This window comes from Ricinus communis, chromosome 8, assembly GCF_019578655.1.
Source record: "Ricinus communis isolate WT05 ecotype wild-type chromosome 8, ASM1957865v1, whole genome shotgun sequence".
Lineage (NCBI taxonomy): Eukaryota > Viridiplantae > Streptophyta > Magnoliopsida > Malpighiales > Euphorbiaceae > Ricinus > Ricinus communis.
In genome coordinates, this window is record NC_063263.1 from 28516627 (window position 1) to 28535985 (window position 19359).

Below are 19359 nucleotides of genomic sequence, written 5' to 3' on the forward strand. Positions count from 1 at the left end.
AAAATAATTTATATAGGATTATTTTATATTTAATATTATACTGTCCATTTAAAATTAATGGATCACAATTCTCTACCAATTTAATAACACACGTACATATCTAAATGTCTTTTTATGTTCCACTTGTTTGCTAAATAGTCTGCAGACGGTGCAAGCATTAACCACGTAACTGTCCATGTGTTAGTCGCCTTGTACTTTACGTGACATCTGTTACAGTCTCAAACACCTGTTATAAAAGGAGGACTCCAAAGGCGGTGAAAACCATAAACAAAGCAGGAAGGAAGAAAGGGTACAAGAATAAGCAAAAATGGCAGACACAAGAGGTGGCAGTATTGCCTGTAATGACCGCTGTGGATGCCCTGTTCCTTGCCCTGGTGGTACAGCATGCAGGTGGCAACTATGAATTACACACATCTTCACGCTCTTTCGTGTTTAATGCTCTTGTTTATCATTTCTATAGCTATTTTCTAAAAGCAGAGTATGTATGAAATATGGTTCAGGTGCAGAATAAGCCAAGCGGCAGGTGGGGCGGGAGATGCACACAGCAAATGCTCTTGCGGAGAGCACTGCGGATGCAACCCATGCACATGCCCAAAGGGTTTGGAGACAGTAGGAGTTGGCAGGGCTAGTTGCAAGTGCGGCCCTGGTTGCACCTGCGCTACGTGTGCCTCTTAGGTTGCCCTCCTAGCTCCTGCGTGCCGCTTAAGCAGCCTTCCAGGTTGCCTTTACATTGGCCCAGCTCTGGCCTAGGCCAATGAAACACTGTATATATTTGCTTACCTATAGGACTACATAGGATGATGTTCTATAGTCTCTTGCTAGCAAATCAATAAAACTGGGCTTGTAAGGTGAGTGTCTAAATCAGCCTTTAAATTTACTTGCCTCTTTTCTGTTTTAATTTTTAAAATTTTGTTAACTAGCAATAAATTCATTATATATTACCTATTGATACTAATTTCTATATTATATATAAATATAATAACTATTAAAGCATCTATTGACAATAAAGCCGATCGTAGAAAAATTGATAAGACAAGTGATGGATTTTAAAGAAAAAAGAAAAAAGTTAATGTGATTTAAAAAAAAGTTTTAAAAAAATTAATATATGACTTAAAAAAAAATTAAACGATTTGGATACGTTTTTATTAAAATAAAAATTTCTCGTTTCTTTTCTTTTAAGATTGTTTTTGGATAAAAATTTTAAAATATATTATAAATTATATTGATTTTTAGATTTTTATAATTAATAAACAAAATAATTACTGAAAGTAAGTATTAATAAATAAAAAATTTAGATTAAAATGGATAAAAGTAACCAAAAAAATAAATAAATTATAAATAATAATTAAACTTAAATTATAATTTTAGAATATAGCAAAAATTAAGTAAAATTAACTAGTCAATTAAAATAATAATAAAAAAGAGGACATACAAAATTTGGAATTTAAAAATTTATTATTATTATAATTTATAGTTAAAAAAAGAAAAATTTACTTTCTATTAATATTTAGTGGTTTTCTTTAAGTAGTTTTCTGTGCAAGTTGTAATTAGACTATTCTTTTGTTTCGGTTTATATATATATATTATTGTCTTTATGAATTTTAAGAAGCTAGTATATTTGGTGATTAATAATTTTTAATTCATTAAATTTATTAATTATAGGAGAATATATTGTATTTATAAACAAATAATTAAATTAATATTTTAATAAGCGAAGTAATAATTAAAATTTGTATTTATTCAAAATGCTTAAAGTACATTTAAAATCTAGACTCTAATTTTTATTTTATTTTTGTAAATGTTGATGATTCAGAAAGTGTTCTCTTTTTTTTTTTTCTATCTAAACTTGATTTTAGTCCATTAAATATTTTACAAGTTTAGTTCAAAAGCTAGGCCGTAAATTCAGAACTAATAAAGTTAAGATTCAAGTTCTTAGCTCGTTCCTCCCATTTTGATACGTGATGTGAGCTCATTTTGCATGTTTTTAGCTCGTTCCTCCCATTTTGATACGTGATGTGAGCTCATTTTGCATGTTTTAGCTCATTTGATTTGAGTTTTTAATTTATAATTTTTACATTTTGTTTAGTTAAAAATTATAAAATTTATAGATTTGTTTGAAGAAATTTATTTAAAAATTGTAAAATTTATAAAATTTATTTTTGTGTTAAAGTTTGTGTACTTTTGAATAAATTTGATAGCTCATTTTAATTAATTAATTATATAACACATATTTAATTAGTCATGCAGGAAGTAAGAATAAATATTTAATTAATTATGTAACAAATATTTAATTAATTATGTAACAAGCAAGATCATACAATTATGATTATAAAGAGAAAAGACTTAAAAATTATTCGTTTAACAAAAATGGAGGCCATAGAGGCAATCGGTTATTCAAGTCCAACCTCCATTGATTGGCTCAATGCAGAGCCGATGGGATGGGCTCAACACAGAGCTAATTGGTTCAGCATTGAGTCGATTGGCTCTAGGGTTTCAAGTCGGTTTTTATCAATTCGTCAGTATATTTTTATATTTCCAAAGCCAGATAGTAAAATTAATTAGAATTTGAAATAAAATAAAATAAATAACTAGAATTTGAAATAAAACAAAATAAATAACTAATTGAAAATAACAATAATTAGTTCAACGGTTGAAAAACTCTAAACCAACGTTTATTGGAAAAAGCAACTCCAAAGATTTGAAACCAAAAGCGGTTAAGAAAAATCTAAAATTGAAACCAAAAAAGCGATTAAGAAAAACCTAAAATTGAAAGTACAATAATCAAACAAATGGCAAATCAATCATGTAATGATATGAAACACATTAAATTACTTAATTATAATAGAAAGATCGCTAAACAATTAATCATATGACGATGTTTCTAATTAGATTCAAAATTTTCATTGGCAAAATATCATATTTTAAAATTTTAGAGTTCTTATTATCAAATTTAAAATTCAATAATCATGCATATTTATAAAAATTCTAACCTAATCATATATCGATCATAAATTATAATCCTAATAATGTTTCTAAAAGCAAATAACAAAAGATATAAAAAATGAACGAATGACCCAATTTCTGGGATGATGATGGATGCATGATTGAAGGAACCTCAGGTTTTCTAGGATGATGATGGATGCATGATTGAAGGAACCCTCAGGTTGTCATTATAGTTCATGGATTTGCGAGTCTCAGGTGATGAGGATGTAATTAAGTCAAAAACCGGGTAGGAATTTAATGCTAGATCTGGTGCAGAGAAATCTCATGTTAATTTAGAAATAAGTTTCCAAATATAGGTTCTTTCTTTAGTGTCTTATTTCCTAAAACTGTTATTTCTTAGTGGTTTGAATCTTTTACTGTCAACTAAAAACGATAATGTTTTTCTTTCTTCTCTCTGGTTTTTTTCTTTGTGTTTTTTTCAGTGTCTCTTATGTATCAATCTCATTTATTGCCAAGTCTTAGCTGTAAATTGTTGCCCTAAACCCGAATCACTTTTCTCTATTTATAGAGGTAGGGTTTCAAGGGAAACCCTAAATGAGACAATAGTTTTTAGGAAGATATCGATAAATATTTTTTATTTTTTAAATTTAAATAATTATCAATAAAAATGATGATTATCGTTAAGAAAATCTTCTAGAATATGTATCTAGACTTGAAAACATCGTACAAAGATAATGTCAGAATGCAAAAGACCCATATGTATAGGAGTTTTAAAAATTGCAATTAGGTCCTTAAACTTATGAAAATTATTATTTTGACCCTCAAATTTAATCTTTTTAACAATTAGGTTCAAATTAATTTTAAAAAGATAATTCCAGTTGGATTAACCTAAACTCTAGCCTTAGATTCACCTATCCTTTATTTTCCAAGATCCGAGAAGGCAGTAACTTTCATCATAGGATTTTTTATCTTTCTCTCGATATATAGATCCGAAAAAAGGATGCTGACAGCTGCTCCCAATTCGTCGAAATTTATGAGCATGCAATGCGTTAAATAGATTGAGACAAATTATAGGCATCAAGGATATAATAAACGGATATGTGAGCTGTAGAAGCTACGCCTCGTAAACTTAAAATTCTATCGCTTATTCGATGTGGGGGCTACGCCCGCTTGGGTTGAGGACTTTGCTTACTTATATTGAGGACTTCGCCTGTTTGGGCTGAGGACTTCGACTTTTGGGTTGAGACTTCGCCTGCTTCGGTTGAGGACTTCGCCTGCTTAGGTTAAAGACTTTGCCTGCTTCGATTGAGGACTTCGGCCGCTTGTATGTTTGAGGACTTTGCCTACTTGTGTGTTTGAGGACTTCACCTAGTTTAATTGAGGACTTTGCCCATTTTGATTAAAGGATTACGCATGTTTGATTTAGGAATGACGCCCATTGATTATGGGAAGCACTCCCATCTGATTTGGGTGCCACGCCCGATATTTAGGAACCATGCCCATTGATTTGGGAACCATGCCCGTATGATTTGGGAGGCACGCCTGATGATTTAGGGACCACGCCCGTTGATTTGGGAACCACATCCGCTGATTTTGGGAGCATGCCTACTGATTTGGGAACCACGCTCGTTGATTTTGTACTTGCAAAGACTTTCCTTTGACTTCTTGATTACTTTTTGCTTTGGGATACAAATATGTTGTAATTTTTACTTCAGGTTGTGAATTAGCATGTACTTTACTCTCTCAAATAACTTCCGCTTTGGGATATTAATTGATGATCTTCCACTGATTGTATTCTATTCTAGGATGATGATTATTTCGCTTCGGGATATAAATTGATGATCTTTAACTTTGAAAAGTAAGCTTGATAATATTCGCTTGAGGAAGTAAATTGATAAACTTTTTCTTCGAGAACTAAACTGATGCATCTCCGCTCTGGAAGGTAAACTTGAGTGTAGTTTGAGTGCTTTTTTTCTTTTTGAACTTCTTATTTTCCTATTACAGGTTAGTGATATATACACAAGTATACATATAGATCTCATCAACTAAAAGTAGTGAAGATATGTGATATTCATGTTATATATGACATGAAATGCATTTCTGAAAATCATCCTTTAGTTTGGACAGCGGTTATCTGACACTCATTAGTAACAGATTGACGCTTTGACTTATAGGTTGTCTACTCTTCTGTCACAGGGCATGGAGCCAAATGGTTGATAGAAAATGATGAAGACGATGATGCATATCAAAAATTTGAAAGTCATGGTGACAATAGGAAGTGCGGATCTAGAGATAACTCAAGCATGCAAGGACTAAATTATTTTGCCTTGTGGTTGTACTAACATTTGTGCAATGACAATTGGCTTCGTGACAATCTCATGCAGATAGCAATCAAATCTCTTTTCTTTTCTTACTTTTACGCCATAACTTTTGTCTAAGCCGCCCTTTCAGGTTTTCAACTTAGTAGACTTTTGTCTTAACTTTTGCCCGAGCTGCCCTTTCGGGTTTTCAGCTTACTAGACTCTATTTCTACCTAAGCCGTCCTTTTTTTGGATTTTCAACTTAGCGTATTCTTTTCTTTATATTTTTCTTTATTTTCTCATTTTCTCTTTTTACAGTCTTGGTTACTCAAGAAGCTCCAACTAGTGGTAGTTCTAAGAGACATTACCAAGTATGAGCTAGAGCATTTGCAGACTCGCGTCACTATCAAGCAAAGAGCTGATTTCACTGGTGAGGATTAAGTTGACTGGATGAAGAGCTTGCCAGACACCCTTATCCAATGGATTTTCCCTTGGTGGAAGATTTGACATATCACTCTTCGAATATACGTGGCATGTGTTCTTTTGTCAAGACTTTGAGAGTCTACTTTCTATACCCAATCCAGGCTCTCAAGTCAATAGCTTATTCTAGAATATCCACCTAACTTCGAAGGTTTCCCATGGAGGCAAGATCGATAAGTTGTGGCTTGATGAGTGAGTGTGATGTCATGATTGATGAAGTGCTATAAATTCTCAAATTTTTCCACGAGAAATACAAGAACATAAGTCAAAGAAAAAATGATCTTGCTTCTATTTAGATCTCATAGATTATGCTTTTTATTTTACTTTTTTTCTTCTAGTAATATGCAAGCAATGAAAGTTAATGTGCAAATTTGGCAAAAATTTCAATCAAATTTTGTTCATTTAATCTGCGCACAAATGGGTATATTTTTTATTTCACATAATACTGCTATTGTTATCCCAATTTCTAGCACTCTCTTGGTTCCTGATCCCATTTTCTAACATGTCATACAAAGAGTTTAGCATTGAACATCCTTATCATCCACTATCGGAATCATAAACTTAACTAAATAAGTATGTACAAACAAAACAGACATAAATATAAATAATAAAAAAATGGCTAAATTAATAAATAGAAAATTTCACTCTAGTTTTCAAACATTCCCCGGCAACGGCGCCAAAAACTTGATGGTTGCTATTTGTGTTAGCTACAATCTAAAGCAGTGTACCTATCGATGCAGTCTAGCACTAATGGCGAGTATCAAAGTTGTATTCCTCGGAAAAGTGAAAGCCCAGAGTTACTCATTTGTTCTTTGTTATATTAACCTAAAATGAATGATGAATAATTTCTAAACTAACTAGTAGCTACAAGCTAAGTTCTAAGGGAGATGCAGGAGTAATTGATAAATAAAATAACCAAGACAAGAAAGCAAACCCAAAGGGAACCTAAACTAGTTGGCAATCAAACAAAAGATAAAGGATTGGTGAGTCTAATTATGCTACTCGTGGATGAATTCTTAACCGCATTCGGTTTCTTTATGAGATAACGAATTCCTAAACCTAATAACCTAAAGTTGGAATCTCTTTCTAACAATTGATTCTTAAATTAGCATTAAGCTTTAATCTGCCTCTATTAAGCTTTTTTAATTCTTAATCCGGCTAGTTAATTATCCTTATCTCTAAGCGATTATTAACCAGTTCTTGTTATTCAAAATTTCAATTGCCAAATGGACTTCTCAATTACACAAAGCAATCTAAACACACAATTCACAACGTCTCATGAATAATGCATTATCTTATTAATACTGAAGGCAAGAAGAATAAAAAACTAACCCAAACAATCCAACAATATAATACTAAGCCAACATAGTAAAGAAATCCCAATGGATTTAATCAATCTAGTTAATCATGTTCATTATCAAAATCCATAAGAATTCAATTACAACAATGAGTAAAGGTAGAGAAAACCCGATTACACCCTTGGATGAGAGTAAACAGCCCAAATTCCTCTTGCTTGAATTAAATTGATTCTTGTTCCTCTTGCTCAAATTGAAAACCAATCAACAAACCTTGCCCAATCTTCAATCTTTGAAGGGAATCCGATTGAAACCTTGATCCAAGTCTCCATTTCCCTTGGTTCCAGCTCAGAAAACCCTTAGAGAGAGAAATATTAGGGTTTGGAACGTTCTCCCCCCACTCTCTCTTTCTTTCCTCTCTTCTTTCTTTTAATTAATTCCCCATGTCGCCTGCCAACACGGCCGTATTGACTCCCGTGTTCCCAACACAGGCTGGTGTTTATGCCCGTGTTACTCTTTGTGGTCGTGCTCCCTAAAAACTTCTTTTTCTTTGATGTTTGATGCACCCAACACGGCCGTGTTGGTGCCCGTGTTGGGAACACGGCCAGTGTTGAAATTAACACGGCCATGTTCAGCTTCCTCATGCGCATACTTAGCTTGTTTCGGCAGTTTTGACGTCCAATTATGCTTCAATTCTTCTCTTTATCATTCTTTGACTTCTTTTGGACCTAATGCACACAAATAGACGCATAGGGTGAGTGTTGGGACCAATTCACATCCAAATGTCCATAAAATTCATCTTAAAAACTCTATTTAGATGTGTGTATTTTACGCACATCAAATAACCCCACACTTATTGCTTGTCCTCAAGCAATCAAAAGTAAAATAAGAAAAAAAAACCACTAAGGAACAACACTTAAACTGTGGGACAAACTAGAGAGCTCTTGCACATATCCTTAACAAGCATAAGTCAAGCAAAATGAAACGAAGCAATCAATTCAATCATCACAACCAAGATGCTATTGATTCACAAAATACTATCTCAACAAAATTATTCAGAACCAACTCCTCACAAGATTCACTCTAAGTCACTTAAAGTGTTTAAAGGATAGTGTTAATCACTCAATGCATCAAATACTGCCTTACTTACTATATGCTTGCTCTTAAATCCTACTCCTACCACTTATGGAGAGTCAACAACCATGTCAAGAGGTCTTTATAAGGGTGTAATGGGGATTAGGTAAGGGTAGGTAAATTTGGTCAGAGTTGAACCTATGGTGTTCTGCAATGAAATACATGACTTGCACACAAGTCACAATAATCACAAGGGGTAAATAATGGATAGTAGTGTAAGGTGGGAAATAGGAATCAAGTCAAAATGTAAACTCCGAAAAGCAATTAAACAATTAGCTTACTTACTTCCTTTCTTTTCATCACCCTACCCTCTTATTCTTCTTATTATTTACTTTTTTTTTTCTTCTTTTTTTTCATAAGGGAAGAACATTCACATAATAGAGTGAATTTCTTTTGGATTGAAAAAAGCTGCTATAAGATTCCACACTATTCCTAAGATAAAAATTTCCAATAAAAACAATTCATATGCAAAATCATACCCCAAAGCAGAATAAAACTAAGTGGCAATGAAATATGATAGAAAATGGTGAAAGAGGGGGTTATCTACAGAATCAATAAATGAATGAAGGCTATTTGGCTAGAATGAAAAACCTAAGTGCCTCTATCATACCAAAGTGTTAAACTCTCCTTGTGGCCCTCATAAGCATTACCGAGCAAGTTCTAAAAGTAAAGATAGTAATTGGCACTCTCAACAAGAAATAAATACAACCATATAAAGCGTATGCTTACAATTTAGGCTCAATTTCTCACAAGTGTGCTTTTGAGTAGGTTCCAAACAAAAATCATCAAAACAGGATTAAATAAACCAAAGCAACTTAGTGCAAAACTCAAACTAATTATCTTACATTCTTCCGCAAAACTCAACATTATCGGTTTTACCCGATCACATGGACATAAACAGGATTTCAAAAGCAAGTCAACAGTAAGAGCATCGAAACAAAGTGAAAAATTTTCAAAATTTTACAAAAAATTGCACAAAGAATAAACAAATAACTGAGATAGGATAAATATCACCCACCCCACACTTGAAGGACACATTGTCCCCAGTGTACAAAATACAAGAAATAAAAAAGGAAAAAGAACTAACACTGACCTGACTATAGCTCCGGAGTGAAAAGAGGCCCATCAGCAGGTATATCAGGGAGTTGGCTAGTCTGTGGTAGAGGAGTGGCTGCAAATAATAAAATAAAGACTTAAAATTGAAACTGAAACAAAAATTAAATAAAATATGAAAACTAAAACTAATAAAATATTTCAAAACAAAAGGTTAAAATATTAGAGATTAAAGATAAAAATTGGGGTGCCTCCCAAAGGCGCTTCTTTTTGATGTGATGAGTCTTCTTAGCTGGACTCATGGTGAAAAGCAAACGGGCGTGATCGACGACCATCCATTCTTCTTCCAAGCAAATGGCTTCAAGTATCCGCTTAGAGGGATAATCGTCAATTTCCTCTTCCAGAATATCAAGCAAGCTGCCAGTATGATGGGCAAAACTCGATCCTCGTATAATTGCACATAGTCATGATGCTCTAGGGGCTCTTCCAATTTGAAAGCTAAAGTTTCACCAATTGGAAGGATCGACGGTTGGGCAATTTCTTCAGGAACATCGATGGTTTTCTCTAGTCCTTGGCTTGGTTCACTTGCTAGAAGAAACTCGAGCTCCTGCAAGACTTCTTCATTGGATAACTCGTGCTCATCTTCCATCATCGAAGGGACTTGTGGAAAATCCACCAAAAATTCCTCTAACTGCAACTCATCATCATCAACTGTACATTCTTGTTGGTAGTCTTTCAGAGGGATCATGTTTGCCTCTTCCTTTTCTAGTTCTATCTCCATGTTCAAAGAGTCGTCCTGCACAGAAGCATCATCGTCAAACATAATAGATAACCTCGAAAAATTCTCACATGAAAGCAAAGTGACGGCGCTCAAGTGTTCCTCAAATTCAGTAGCATTTAATGGACTTCCCAATTGCTCTTCAGCTAGAACTTGAAGATTAAGCCTACTTGATGCTCTATGTTCTTAATCGAGGCTTGTTGATCTTCAAATATCCTCTTTGTTTGTTGGAATCTATCCTCAAGACTTGCAATAAACCTCATCATCAGCTCCTCTGACACTAACTCTTCACCTTGAGTTGATGGTGCAAGATTAGGCTGCTGAAATTCTGGTGGTTCTTAGCCATCTAAGCTCCATCCAAAGGGTGAATGAGTGCTCAACTCTTGATTGTAGGTGCTTCCATATGAGTCATTTGGCCAACTTTCCATATAATTCACCTGTTCATAGTTATAAGAACAATGAGCAACATCACTATACAATGGACAATCATTACTCAAATGTAAACCACAACAAAATTCATAAAAGACTTGAGATGAAAGGATAGGAGTGGAGAGTTGATCGGTAGCCCTGCAAAATGATTCCACTCGAGGTTCTAAAGATGCACGGGTATCCCAATTTTTAGCACTCTCTTGGTTCCTTATCCCATTTTCCAACGTGTCATACAAAGAGTTTAGCATTGAACCTCCTTATCATCCACTATCGGAATCATAAACTTAACTAAATAAGTATGTACAAACAAAACCGAAATAAATATAAATAAAAAAATGGCTAAATTAACAAATAGCAAATTTCACTCTAGTTTTCAAACATTCCCTGGCAACGGCGCCAAAAACTTGATGGTTGCTATTTGTGTTAGCTACAATCTAAGGCAGTGTACCTATCGATGCAGTCTAGCACTAATGGCGAGTATGAAGGTCATATTCCTCGGGAAAATGAAAGCCCAGAGTTACTCCTTTGTTCTTTGTTATATTAACCTAAAATGAATGATGAATAATTTCTAAACTAACTAGTAGCTACAAGCTAAGTTCTAAGGGAGATGCATGAATAATTGATAAATAAAATAACCAAGACAAGAAAGCAAACCCAAATGGAACCTAAACTAGTTGGCAATCAAACAAAAGATAAAGGATTGGTGAGTCTAATTGTGCTACCCGTGGATAAATTCTTAACCGAATTTGGTTTCTCTCTCGAGATAACCGAATTCCTAAACCTAATAACCTAAAGTTGGAATCTCTTCCTAACGATTGATTCTTAAATTAGCATTAAGCTTTAGTCCGCCTCTATTAAGCTTTGTTAATTCTTAATCCAGCTAGTTAATTATCCTTATCTCTAAGCAATTATTAACCAGTTCTTGCTATTCAAAATTCCAATTGCCAAATGGACTTCTCAATCACACAAAGCAATCTAAACACACAATTCACAACGTCTCATGAATAATGCATTATCTTATTAATACTGAAGGCAAGAAGAATACAAAACTAACCCAAACAATCCAACAATATAATACTAAGCCAACATAGTAAAGAAATCCCAATGGATTTAATCAAACTAGCTAATCATATTCATTATCAAAATCCACAAGAATTCAATTACAACAATGAGTAAAGGTAGAGAAAACCCGATTACACCCTTGGATGAGAGTAAAATTTGAATTCCTCTTGCTCGAATTGAATCGATTCTTGTTCCTCTTGCTCAAATTGAAAACCAATCAACGAACCTCGCCTAATCTTCAATCTTTGAAGGGAATCCGATTGAAATCTTGATCCAAGTCTCCTTTTCCCTTGGTTCCAGCTTAGAAAATCCTTTGAGAGAGAAATATTAAGGTTTGGGATGTTCTCCCCCCGCTCTCTCTTTTTTTCCTCTTTTCTTTCGTTTAATTAATTCCCCATGTCGCCGCCAACACAACCGTGTTGATTCCTGTGTTTCCAACACAGGCTGGTGTTTATGCCCGTGTCACTCTCTGTGGCCGTGCTTCCTAAAAACTTCTTTTAATTTGATGTTTGATGCACCCAACACGGCCGTGTTGGTGCCCGTGTTGGGAACACGGCCAGTGTTGAAATCAACACGGCCATGTTCAGCTTCCTCATGCGCATACTTAGCTTGTTTCGGTAGCTTTGACGTCCAATTATGCTTCAATTCTTCCCCTTATCATTCTTTGACTTCTTTTGGACCTAATGCGCACAAATATATGTATAGGGTGAGTGTTGGGACCAATTCACATCCAAATGTCCATAAAATCACTTAAAAACCCTATTTAGATGTGTGTATTTTACGCACATCAATGCATATCAGAAATTTGAAAGTCATGGTGACAATAGGAACTGCAGATCTAGAGATAACTCAAGCATGCAAGGACTAAATTATTTTACCTTGTGGTTGTACTAATATTTGTGCAATGACAGTTGGTTTCGTGACAATCTCATGCAGATAGCAATCGAATCTCTTTTCTTTTCTTACTTTTACGCCATAACTTTTATCTAAGCCGCCCTTTCAGGTTTTCAACTTAGTAGACTTTTGTCTTAACTTTTGCCTGAGCTGCCCTTTCGGGTTTTCAACTTCGTAGACTCTATTTCTACCTAAGCCGCCCTTTTTTTGGATTTACTTAGCGTATTATTTTCTTTATATTTTTCTTTATTTTCTCATTTTCTCTTTTTACAGTCTTGGTTACTCGAGAAGCTCCAACTAGTGGTAGTTCTAAGAGACATTACCAAGTATGAGCTAGAGCATTTGCAGACTCGCGTCACTATCAAGCAAGGAGGTGATTTCACTGGTGAGGACTAAGTTGACTGGATGAAGAGCCTGCCAGACACCCTTATCCAATGGATTTGCCCTTGGTGGAAGATTTGACATATCACTCTTCGAATATACATGGCATGTGTTCTTTTGTCAAGACTTTGAGAGTCTACTTTCTATACCCAATCCAGGCTCTCAAGTCAATAGCTTATTCTAGAATATCCACCTAACTTTGAAGGTTTCCCATGGAGGCAAGATCGATAAGTTGTGGCTTGATGAGTGAGTGTGATGTCATGACTGATGAAGTGCTATAAATTCTCGAATTTTCCTACGAGAAATACAAGAACAAAAGTCAAAGAAAAAATGATCTTGCTTCTATTTAGATCTCATAGATTATGCTTTTTATTTTACTTTTTTTCTTCTAGTAGTATGCAAGCAATGAAAGTTGATGTGCAAATTTGGCGAAAATTCTAATCAAATTTTTTTCATTTAATCTACGCACAAATGGGTATATTTTTTATTTCACATAATACTGCTATCGTTATCAACTAGTCCTTTCAGATTTTTTAGTCGAATATTTTTTCTCTCATATTTTATTTTCTTAACTTTTTGCCTGACTAGCCTATATAGGTTCTCTAGTCAACAGGATCTATCTTTTTTTCTTCTTCAAGAGATAGTATCTTAAACTTGTGAACTTATTGCTTTCGAGATTTGAGTTCCTTCAGGCATCTTAAAGCTTAATCTTTTTCTTGTCTCTTTTTATTTTTTTTATATGGAAGTTTCTAACTCGATCTAAATTTCTTTTTGGAGTCAATTGTGATAGCGTCTTGCACTTTTCAAGGTTAGAGCAATAATCTTTAATCTCTTTCTAATCTTCGAAGGTCCCTATTTGAAGGTTGTTATGTGATGAGGGATGAATTTGGCCTTTTTGCTCGCCCCTAGTATGTTGAATAATTTTATTACTTTGAGTTCAATCGTGGTATCAGATACTATCTTTTTTTTTCTATTCTCCTACTTTTTCTCTCTTCAAAAGTTATATTATGTGTAGTAGAAATATACCTAGGATTGTCATTTATGCCCAAATTAAATAAATCAATTCAAATAGAATTAATATCAAACATGCTTATGTAATAATCATTGTAATGCAGAATACCATTAAAATAAACATCAAATAAGCAAAAAAATCAAATATTTTATTGACCTTAACTAAAAGCAAAATCATTATTCTAAATTGACATATGAATCTTACGAAGCTTCATCATCTTCAGATGGTAGGTCTTCAATTTCTCTAGTTTGATATTTTTCTATGTACCATCCGATTTTAGAATTTTCAACTTCCTCTATTTGTAAGCCATCATCATACAAGCCTATAAAGGTCTTGGGATTCATCATTTGCAACTTTTCCACCCAAGATGGGAGAACATTTCAGACTAAAATTGCTTTGCTTCTCCATCTAATCAAGAAGTCGGAAAAAGACTTATTGGGTTTTTGTTTTGTTGATTTCAAATCTCTTATAAGGACATCTAGGTGAGAATTGTAGTCATATTACGCATAAAAGCATCGCAGAGCTTTTTTCTAATCAGACTTGATGGACCTTTCCAACCCATGGTACCAGTTCACAGCTAGATCTTCTAATGATAATAAAAACAACTTGATGAGCTCTTCCTAATTCACACTTCTCAGATCATCAATGACGGCATTCTTGAGGATCTCCACATCTTGCTCATTAGCTCTTTCGTTGGCAATCACAGATGTAGCTTCAATCTCACTAGTGGAAGTTTGATGTCTAGTCTTTTCAAGGAGCTCTAGTACGGTCCAAATTCTCGATGAGATAGGTATTCTCTATAGCCTTTTGCTATCTTGCCTCTTCCAACCCAAAGGAGTATCTATATGGCTAAAGAAAATGAAGGGTTAGTGTTATACATGTGATGCATGAGATGCATGATGCACGTGATATGCATAAAGACATAGAGAAAGGGTTGGCACACACAAAGCCATTATATAAAGCATCCTTCTAATCTTATTTCTCCTGCACACGGTTCATGGTGAGTTTTTCCTCCCTAAGATATTGGGTCTGGGCTTTCTATCAATAGGGGATAGTAGGCCCGACGCGCATGCCATAAACTCTCAAAGCAAATTTAAAAACAAATAAGGCAATGTTTTTTAATATAAATATAAAGCTTGTGTATTTTCGCTTAGGGCTTGATTACATATGTTCTTAGGCCAAGGTTTTCCGATATATGGGCTAAAGTACTTATAAGGATAGGCATATCAGATAGTAAGCAACAGGATTCCTAAGGGAGATTGCTACAGTCATTACCGTGAGCTGAGTCTTAGGTAAGGTTAAAAAGGTACCATAATTAAAAAGTGTTCTTCCTTAGCTAGGCTCCAACTCAAGGTTCCATGCAACGAAGAAAATTCACTCATTATTTGTGAGTGATGGTTAGCTAGTGTTATAATTTTAAGGTTTAAATGGAACCAAAGAACCACTAACCGACACCATCAGAGCTATTGGGACCAAAAAAATGTAACCATGAAAATGATGCAAGAATCACTTGTTAAATGATAACATTAGAGACAAACATACACTGGAATCAACTTCTCTTATCCCTATTGGGGTCGCCACTACAGGCGATGATTTCGGTCACGCACCTAATTGCCTCTAGTTACTATAGCACTGCAAGGCTTTTCAACTTAATCGAGAACACACTAACTAGTCACAAAGACTAGCGCGAAGATGGAGTCACCACTTGGGGTAATTCTCCAAGACACTTTTACTAATTTGAATAGTGTATTAGATTCCATAAGAAAGCTTCGCCATATTTAAAGATGGATCTAGAAACCAACTTCGTTATTTGTGTATTTTAATCTTTAATTTTATTATTTAACAAACTATTCTCTATAAATGCGATAATTTATATTTACAATTATTCATTAAAACATATGAGATCCTCTTAAATCTAGCCCATTTTATCTAGCCTAACCCAAAATTAATTTATTAACCTATCTTATTAACTAATTACGTAGAAGGCTTTTCCTAGTCTAGCCTAGTTACAAGTTATACTTTAATTCCAGTTTTACATCTAGATGAACTACTTTTTATGTTGAGGCCCAATTATGTATTCTTAAATCTATATGACCCATTTAATCCATTTAAAAACATGGCAAAGCTTGCTAGGTCTAAATTGGTTTTAGATTTAGCCCAATTATCATTTGATTAACCTAATGTATTCCAATTTTCATATTGGATCCAATATTAGGGCCTAGAGTCTATGAATCTCATTTTAATTAGCAATCACATCTCATCTATTTTGCATATATCAAGCATAAATCAAAAATAAAAAGTGTAGAAAATTAAATTTAGTTATTACAATCTTTCCTACAATTAAAAGAATGAAAAAAAACACCTAAATATTAAGTACAGTACATAAAATTACTAAAAATACATAAAAACCCGAAAATCATATCAAAATCAAAATTGTGCACAACCGATCCGTTTAGGGATTAGAGTCGATCGGCTCTAGGTCTTTGATGGTCTATCTGCAAATTTCCTCAGTTTTTTCACGTCGTAGAGCTAATTTTTACATCCACAGAGGATAAAAATTCGATTAAAACATGTAAAATTAAATAAAAAACATAAAAAATGGAATCTAACGAGGAAAACCTAAAAAACATGTAAACCTTAAAAATCAAAACTGGCAATACGCAAATACAATAATTTCAGGCAGATTCCTAATTTCAAATATACAACCCTAAAATTCAATTCAGTTGTACAAAATACGAATTAATTATGTTTCTCTAATCATTAAACTAATCAGATTCCAAATCCAAGAAAATCACATTATCATATTCAAAATCCTATATCTTCCTATTATTAGATTCAAAATCCAATAAATAAAATCAACAACATATTAAATAAAGAAATCCTAATGTAATAATGTTATTCATTCAAAAATAAACCTAATCATGTTTCTAGATTCATAAAGGAACATAAAAAAACCAATAGGGAAAAGGGATGTTGATAATATGGATGTAGGGGAATCCTTAGGTTCTCACCATTGGTTGTTGTTCTATAAGTCTGAGGTGACGAGGAAGCAGTTGAATCGAAGATAGGTTAAGAATATAGTGCAGCTTGAGATTTAGAAAAATTACTATCATTCTAAGAAAACAGTTTCCTAATATCATTTCTTTCTTAGTGACTTACTAGAAGAACTCTCTGTATATAGCGGCTAAATAATGAATGTAAATGAATGCCTAATAATTAAAGAATGCAGCTAATCCTAAACCTAAGGTGTCATATTCTATTTACGGTAGTAGATTTGGGATGAGGGAAAACCAACGATAAGACTCTAAGAGACGTTTTTGTCAATGAATACAAGCCTTACTCTGAGGAGCTCGAATCTATTATAATAGTTGGGACTGAGGTATCGGGATTTGAGATATTCAAGAATTTGATCATCGACAAGATGGTTGAGCTAAGCATCAAGGAGGTTCGCGAGAAGGTCACTACCAAGGTAGAAGAGCTGAAGCTGGAAGAGTTCATCTACCTACGTGAAAAGCTAAGTTAGTAGAAGCTAGCTGCTTTATTAAAGGAGCATATCATTGATGTATTTTATGATGATGTAATAACATCAGATCTTTATAAGGACGATGTTTATTTTGCTTCAAATATCAATAATATAACTCTAATTTTGCTTACTTATATGATATTTTTCCTGATGGTAGTGTGCATTTTAATAATTATGACATGTGCATATCTAATATTAATTCCATTCAAATTGATTTATTTAATCTAGGCACGGATGAAAAACCAAGGAACTTTTCAATAGCTCATGATATAACTCTTGAGGAGAGTAGAGAATTGGAAATAATAATAGAAAAAAGAAAAAATCAGTATTTTCTTGGTCTTATGACGACATGCTAGGATTAGACAGGGAAATAGCGGATCACCACATCTTGACATCCATACATTAAGCCAATCAAGTAGAAGATGAGAAGATTAAGGCTGGAATGGGCAAAGAAGATTCGAGATGAGGTTGCTAAGTAGGTGAAGGCTAATTTTCTCGACATGGTTAATTATCTTAAGTGGTTGGCGAATATTATCCCAGTCCTGAAGAAGGACGGAAGGCTAGAATATGTGTGGATTATTGTGACCTAAATAATGCATGTTCTAAGGACGATTTTCCCATTCCTCACATAAATGTGATAGTCGATAGTGTTGCTTCAAGTGTGATGTACTCCTTCACTGATGAGTTCTCCAAGTATAATCAGATCATGATGGCAATAGTAGACAAGCTAAAGATGACGTTCATTACTAAATGGGGGAACGTACTGCTATAAGGTTATGCCTTTTGGACTAAAGAATATGAGAGCAACTTATCAAAGAGCAGCCACTACCTTATTTCACGACATGATGCATAAGGAGGTGGAGGTGCATGTAGATGATATGGTAGTAAAGTCTGAAACAAGGAAAAGGCACTTTCAGGCTTTAGATAAGTTTATAAGACGAGTAAAAAGGTATAATCTGAGGGTTAACCCGAAAAAGAACGTATTCAGAGTAACGTCAATGAAGCTGCTAGGGCATATAGTGGGATAGTGGGAATAAAGATAAATCCAAACAAGGTAAATACTATTCAGGAGATGCCATCGATGACGACAGAGAAAGAGGTCAGAGGATTTCTAGGACAACTGTAATACATTAACAGGTTCATTTTGAAGCTCACAATGGTTTGTGATCCTATCTTCAAATTTTTGAGGAAACATCAACCTATTCTGTGGGATGAGCACTATCAAGAAGCTTCTAACAAAATTAAAGAGTATCTTATGAAGTCACTGGTATTAATGCCGCTAAAGGATGGTAAGCCATTGATTCTATACTTGACCTTAGAAGAGAAAGCCATAGGGGCAATGATAGTTCAATGTAGGCCTAATAATATAAAGCATGCAGTTTATTATCTCAGTAAGAAATTTCTATCTTATAAGTTAAAGTATAATCTCGTGGAGAAGATGTGTTTGGCTATGATATGGGCTACGAGAAAATTGAGACACTATTTCTAGTCTTATAGGGTACAAGCAATTTCAACATTGAACATTAGACTCACTGAAGTATTTATTTGAAGCTCTGTCTCTTACAATGAAGCTGGCTAGATGATTAATGCTCCTAACAAAGTTCGACATCAAGTACATCACTAAGAAAGTAGTCAAGGGTAGGCTATAGAGGAATCCTTGGCTGAAAATGCAATAAAGGGAGACGACCATAAGGATATGGAGTTTCCTAATGAAAATCTAGAGGCGATCAAGATTCAAAAATGGAAAGCAGTGTACCTATCGATGCAGTCTAGCACTAATGGCGAGTATCAAGGTCGTATTCCTCGGGAAAGCGAAAGCCCAGAGTTACTCCTTTGTTCTTTGTTATATTAACCCAAAATGGATGATGAATAAATTCTAAACTAACTATTAACTACGAGCTAAGTTCTAAGGGAGATGCAGGAGTAATTGATAAGTGAAATAATCAAGACAAGAAGACAAACCCAAAGGGAATCTAAACTAGTTGGCATCCGAACAAAAGATTAAGGATCAGTGAGTCTAATTATGCTACCCGTGGATTTATTCTTAATCAATTCGGTTTCTCTCTCGAGATAAC

General features: G+C 34.1%; 1 protein-coding gene and 1 long non-coding RNA gene across 2 annotated transcripts; both read left to right on the forward strand.

Annotated features, from left to right (window-relative positions):
• Positions 1–252: 252 nt before the first annotated feature.
• Positions 253–877, forward strand: LOC8276667 (metallothionein-like protein 4B). The gene is made up of 2 exons (XM_002520881.4): positions 253–390; positions 501–877. Exons 1-2 carry the CDS (start codon positions 308–310, stop codon positions 673–675), a joined length of 258 nt encoding a protein of 85 aa, XP_002520927.1. The 5' UTR covers positions 253–307; the 3' UTR covers positions 676–877.
• Positions 878–1419: 542 nt separating this feature from the next.
• LOC125370795 lies at positions 1420–6166 on the forward strand. The gene is made up of 2 exons (XR_007216869.1): positions 1420–4885; positions 5140–6166. It is a non-coding gene; the product is annotated as an uncharacterized LOC125370795 (long non-coding RNA).
• Positions 6167–19359: the final 13193 nt, after the last annotated feature.

What these genes read in the sequence shown, in the direction of transcription:
- LOC8276667 (XM_002520881.4), top strand. Translation starts at nt 308, where the DNA reads ATGGCAGACACAAGAGGTGGCAGTATTGCCTGTAATGACCGCTGTGGA. An exon ending in CCTGGTGGTACAGCATGCAG is followed by an intron (nt 391 to 500) that starts GTGGCAACTATG and finishes AATATGGTTCAG; the next exon opens with GTGCAGAATAAGCCAAGCGG.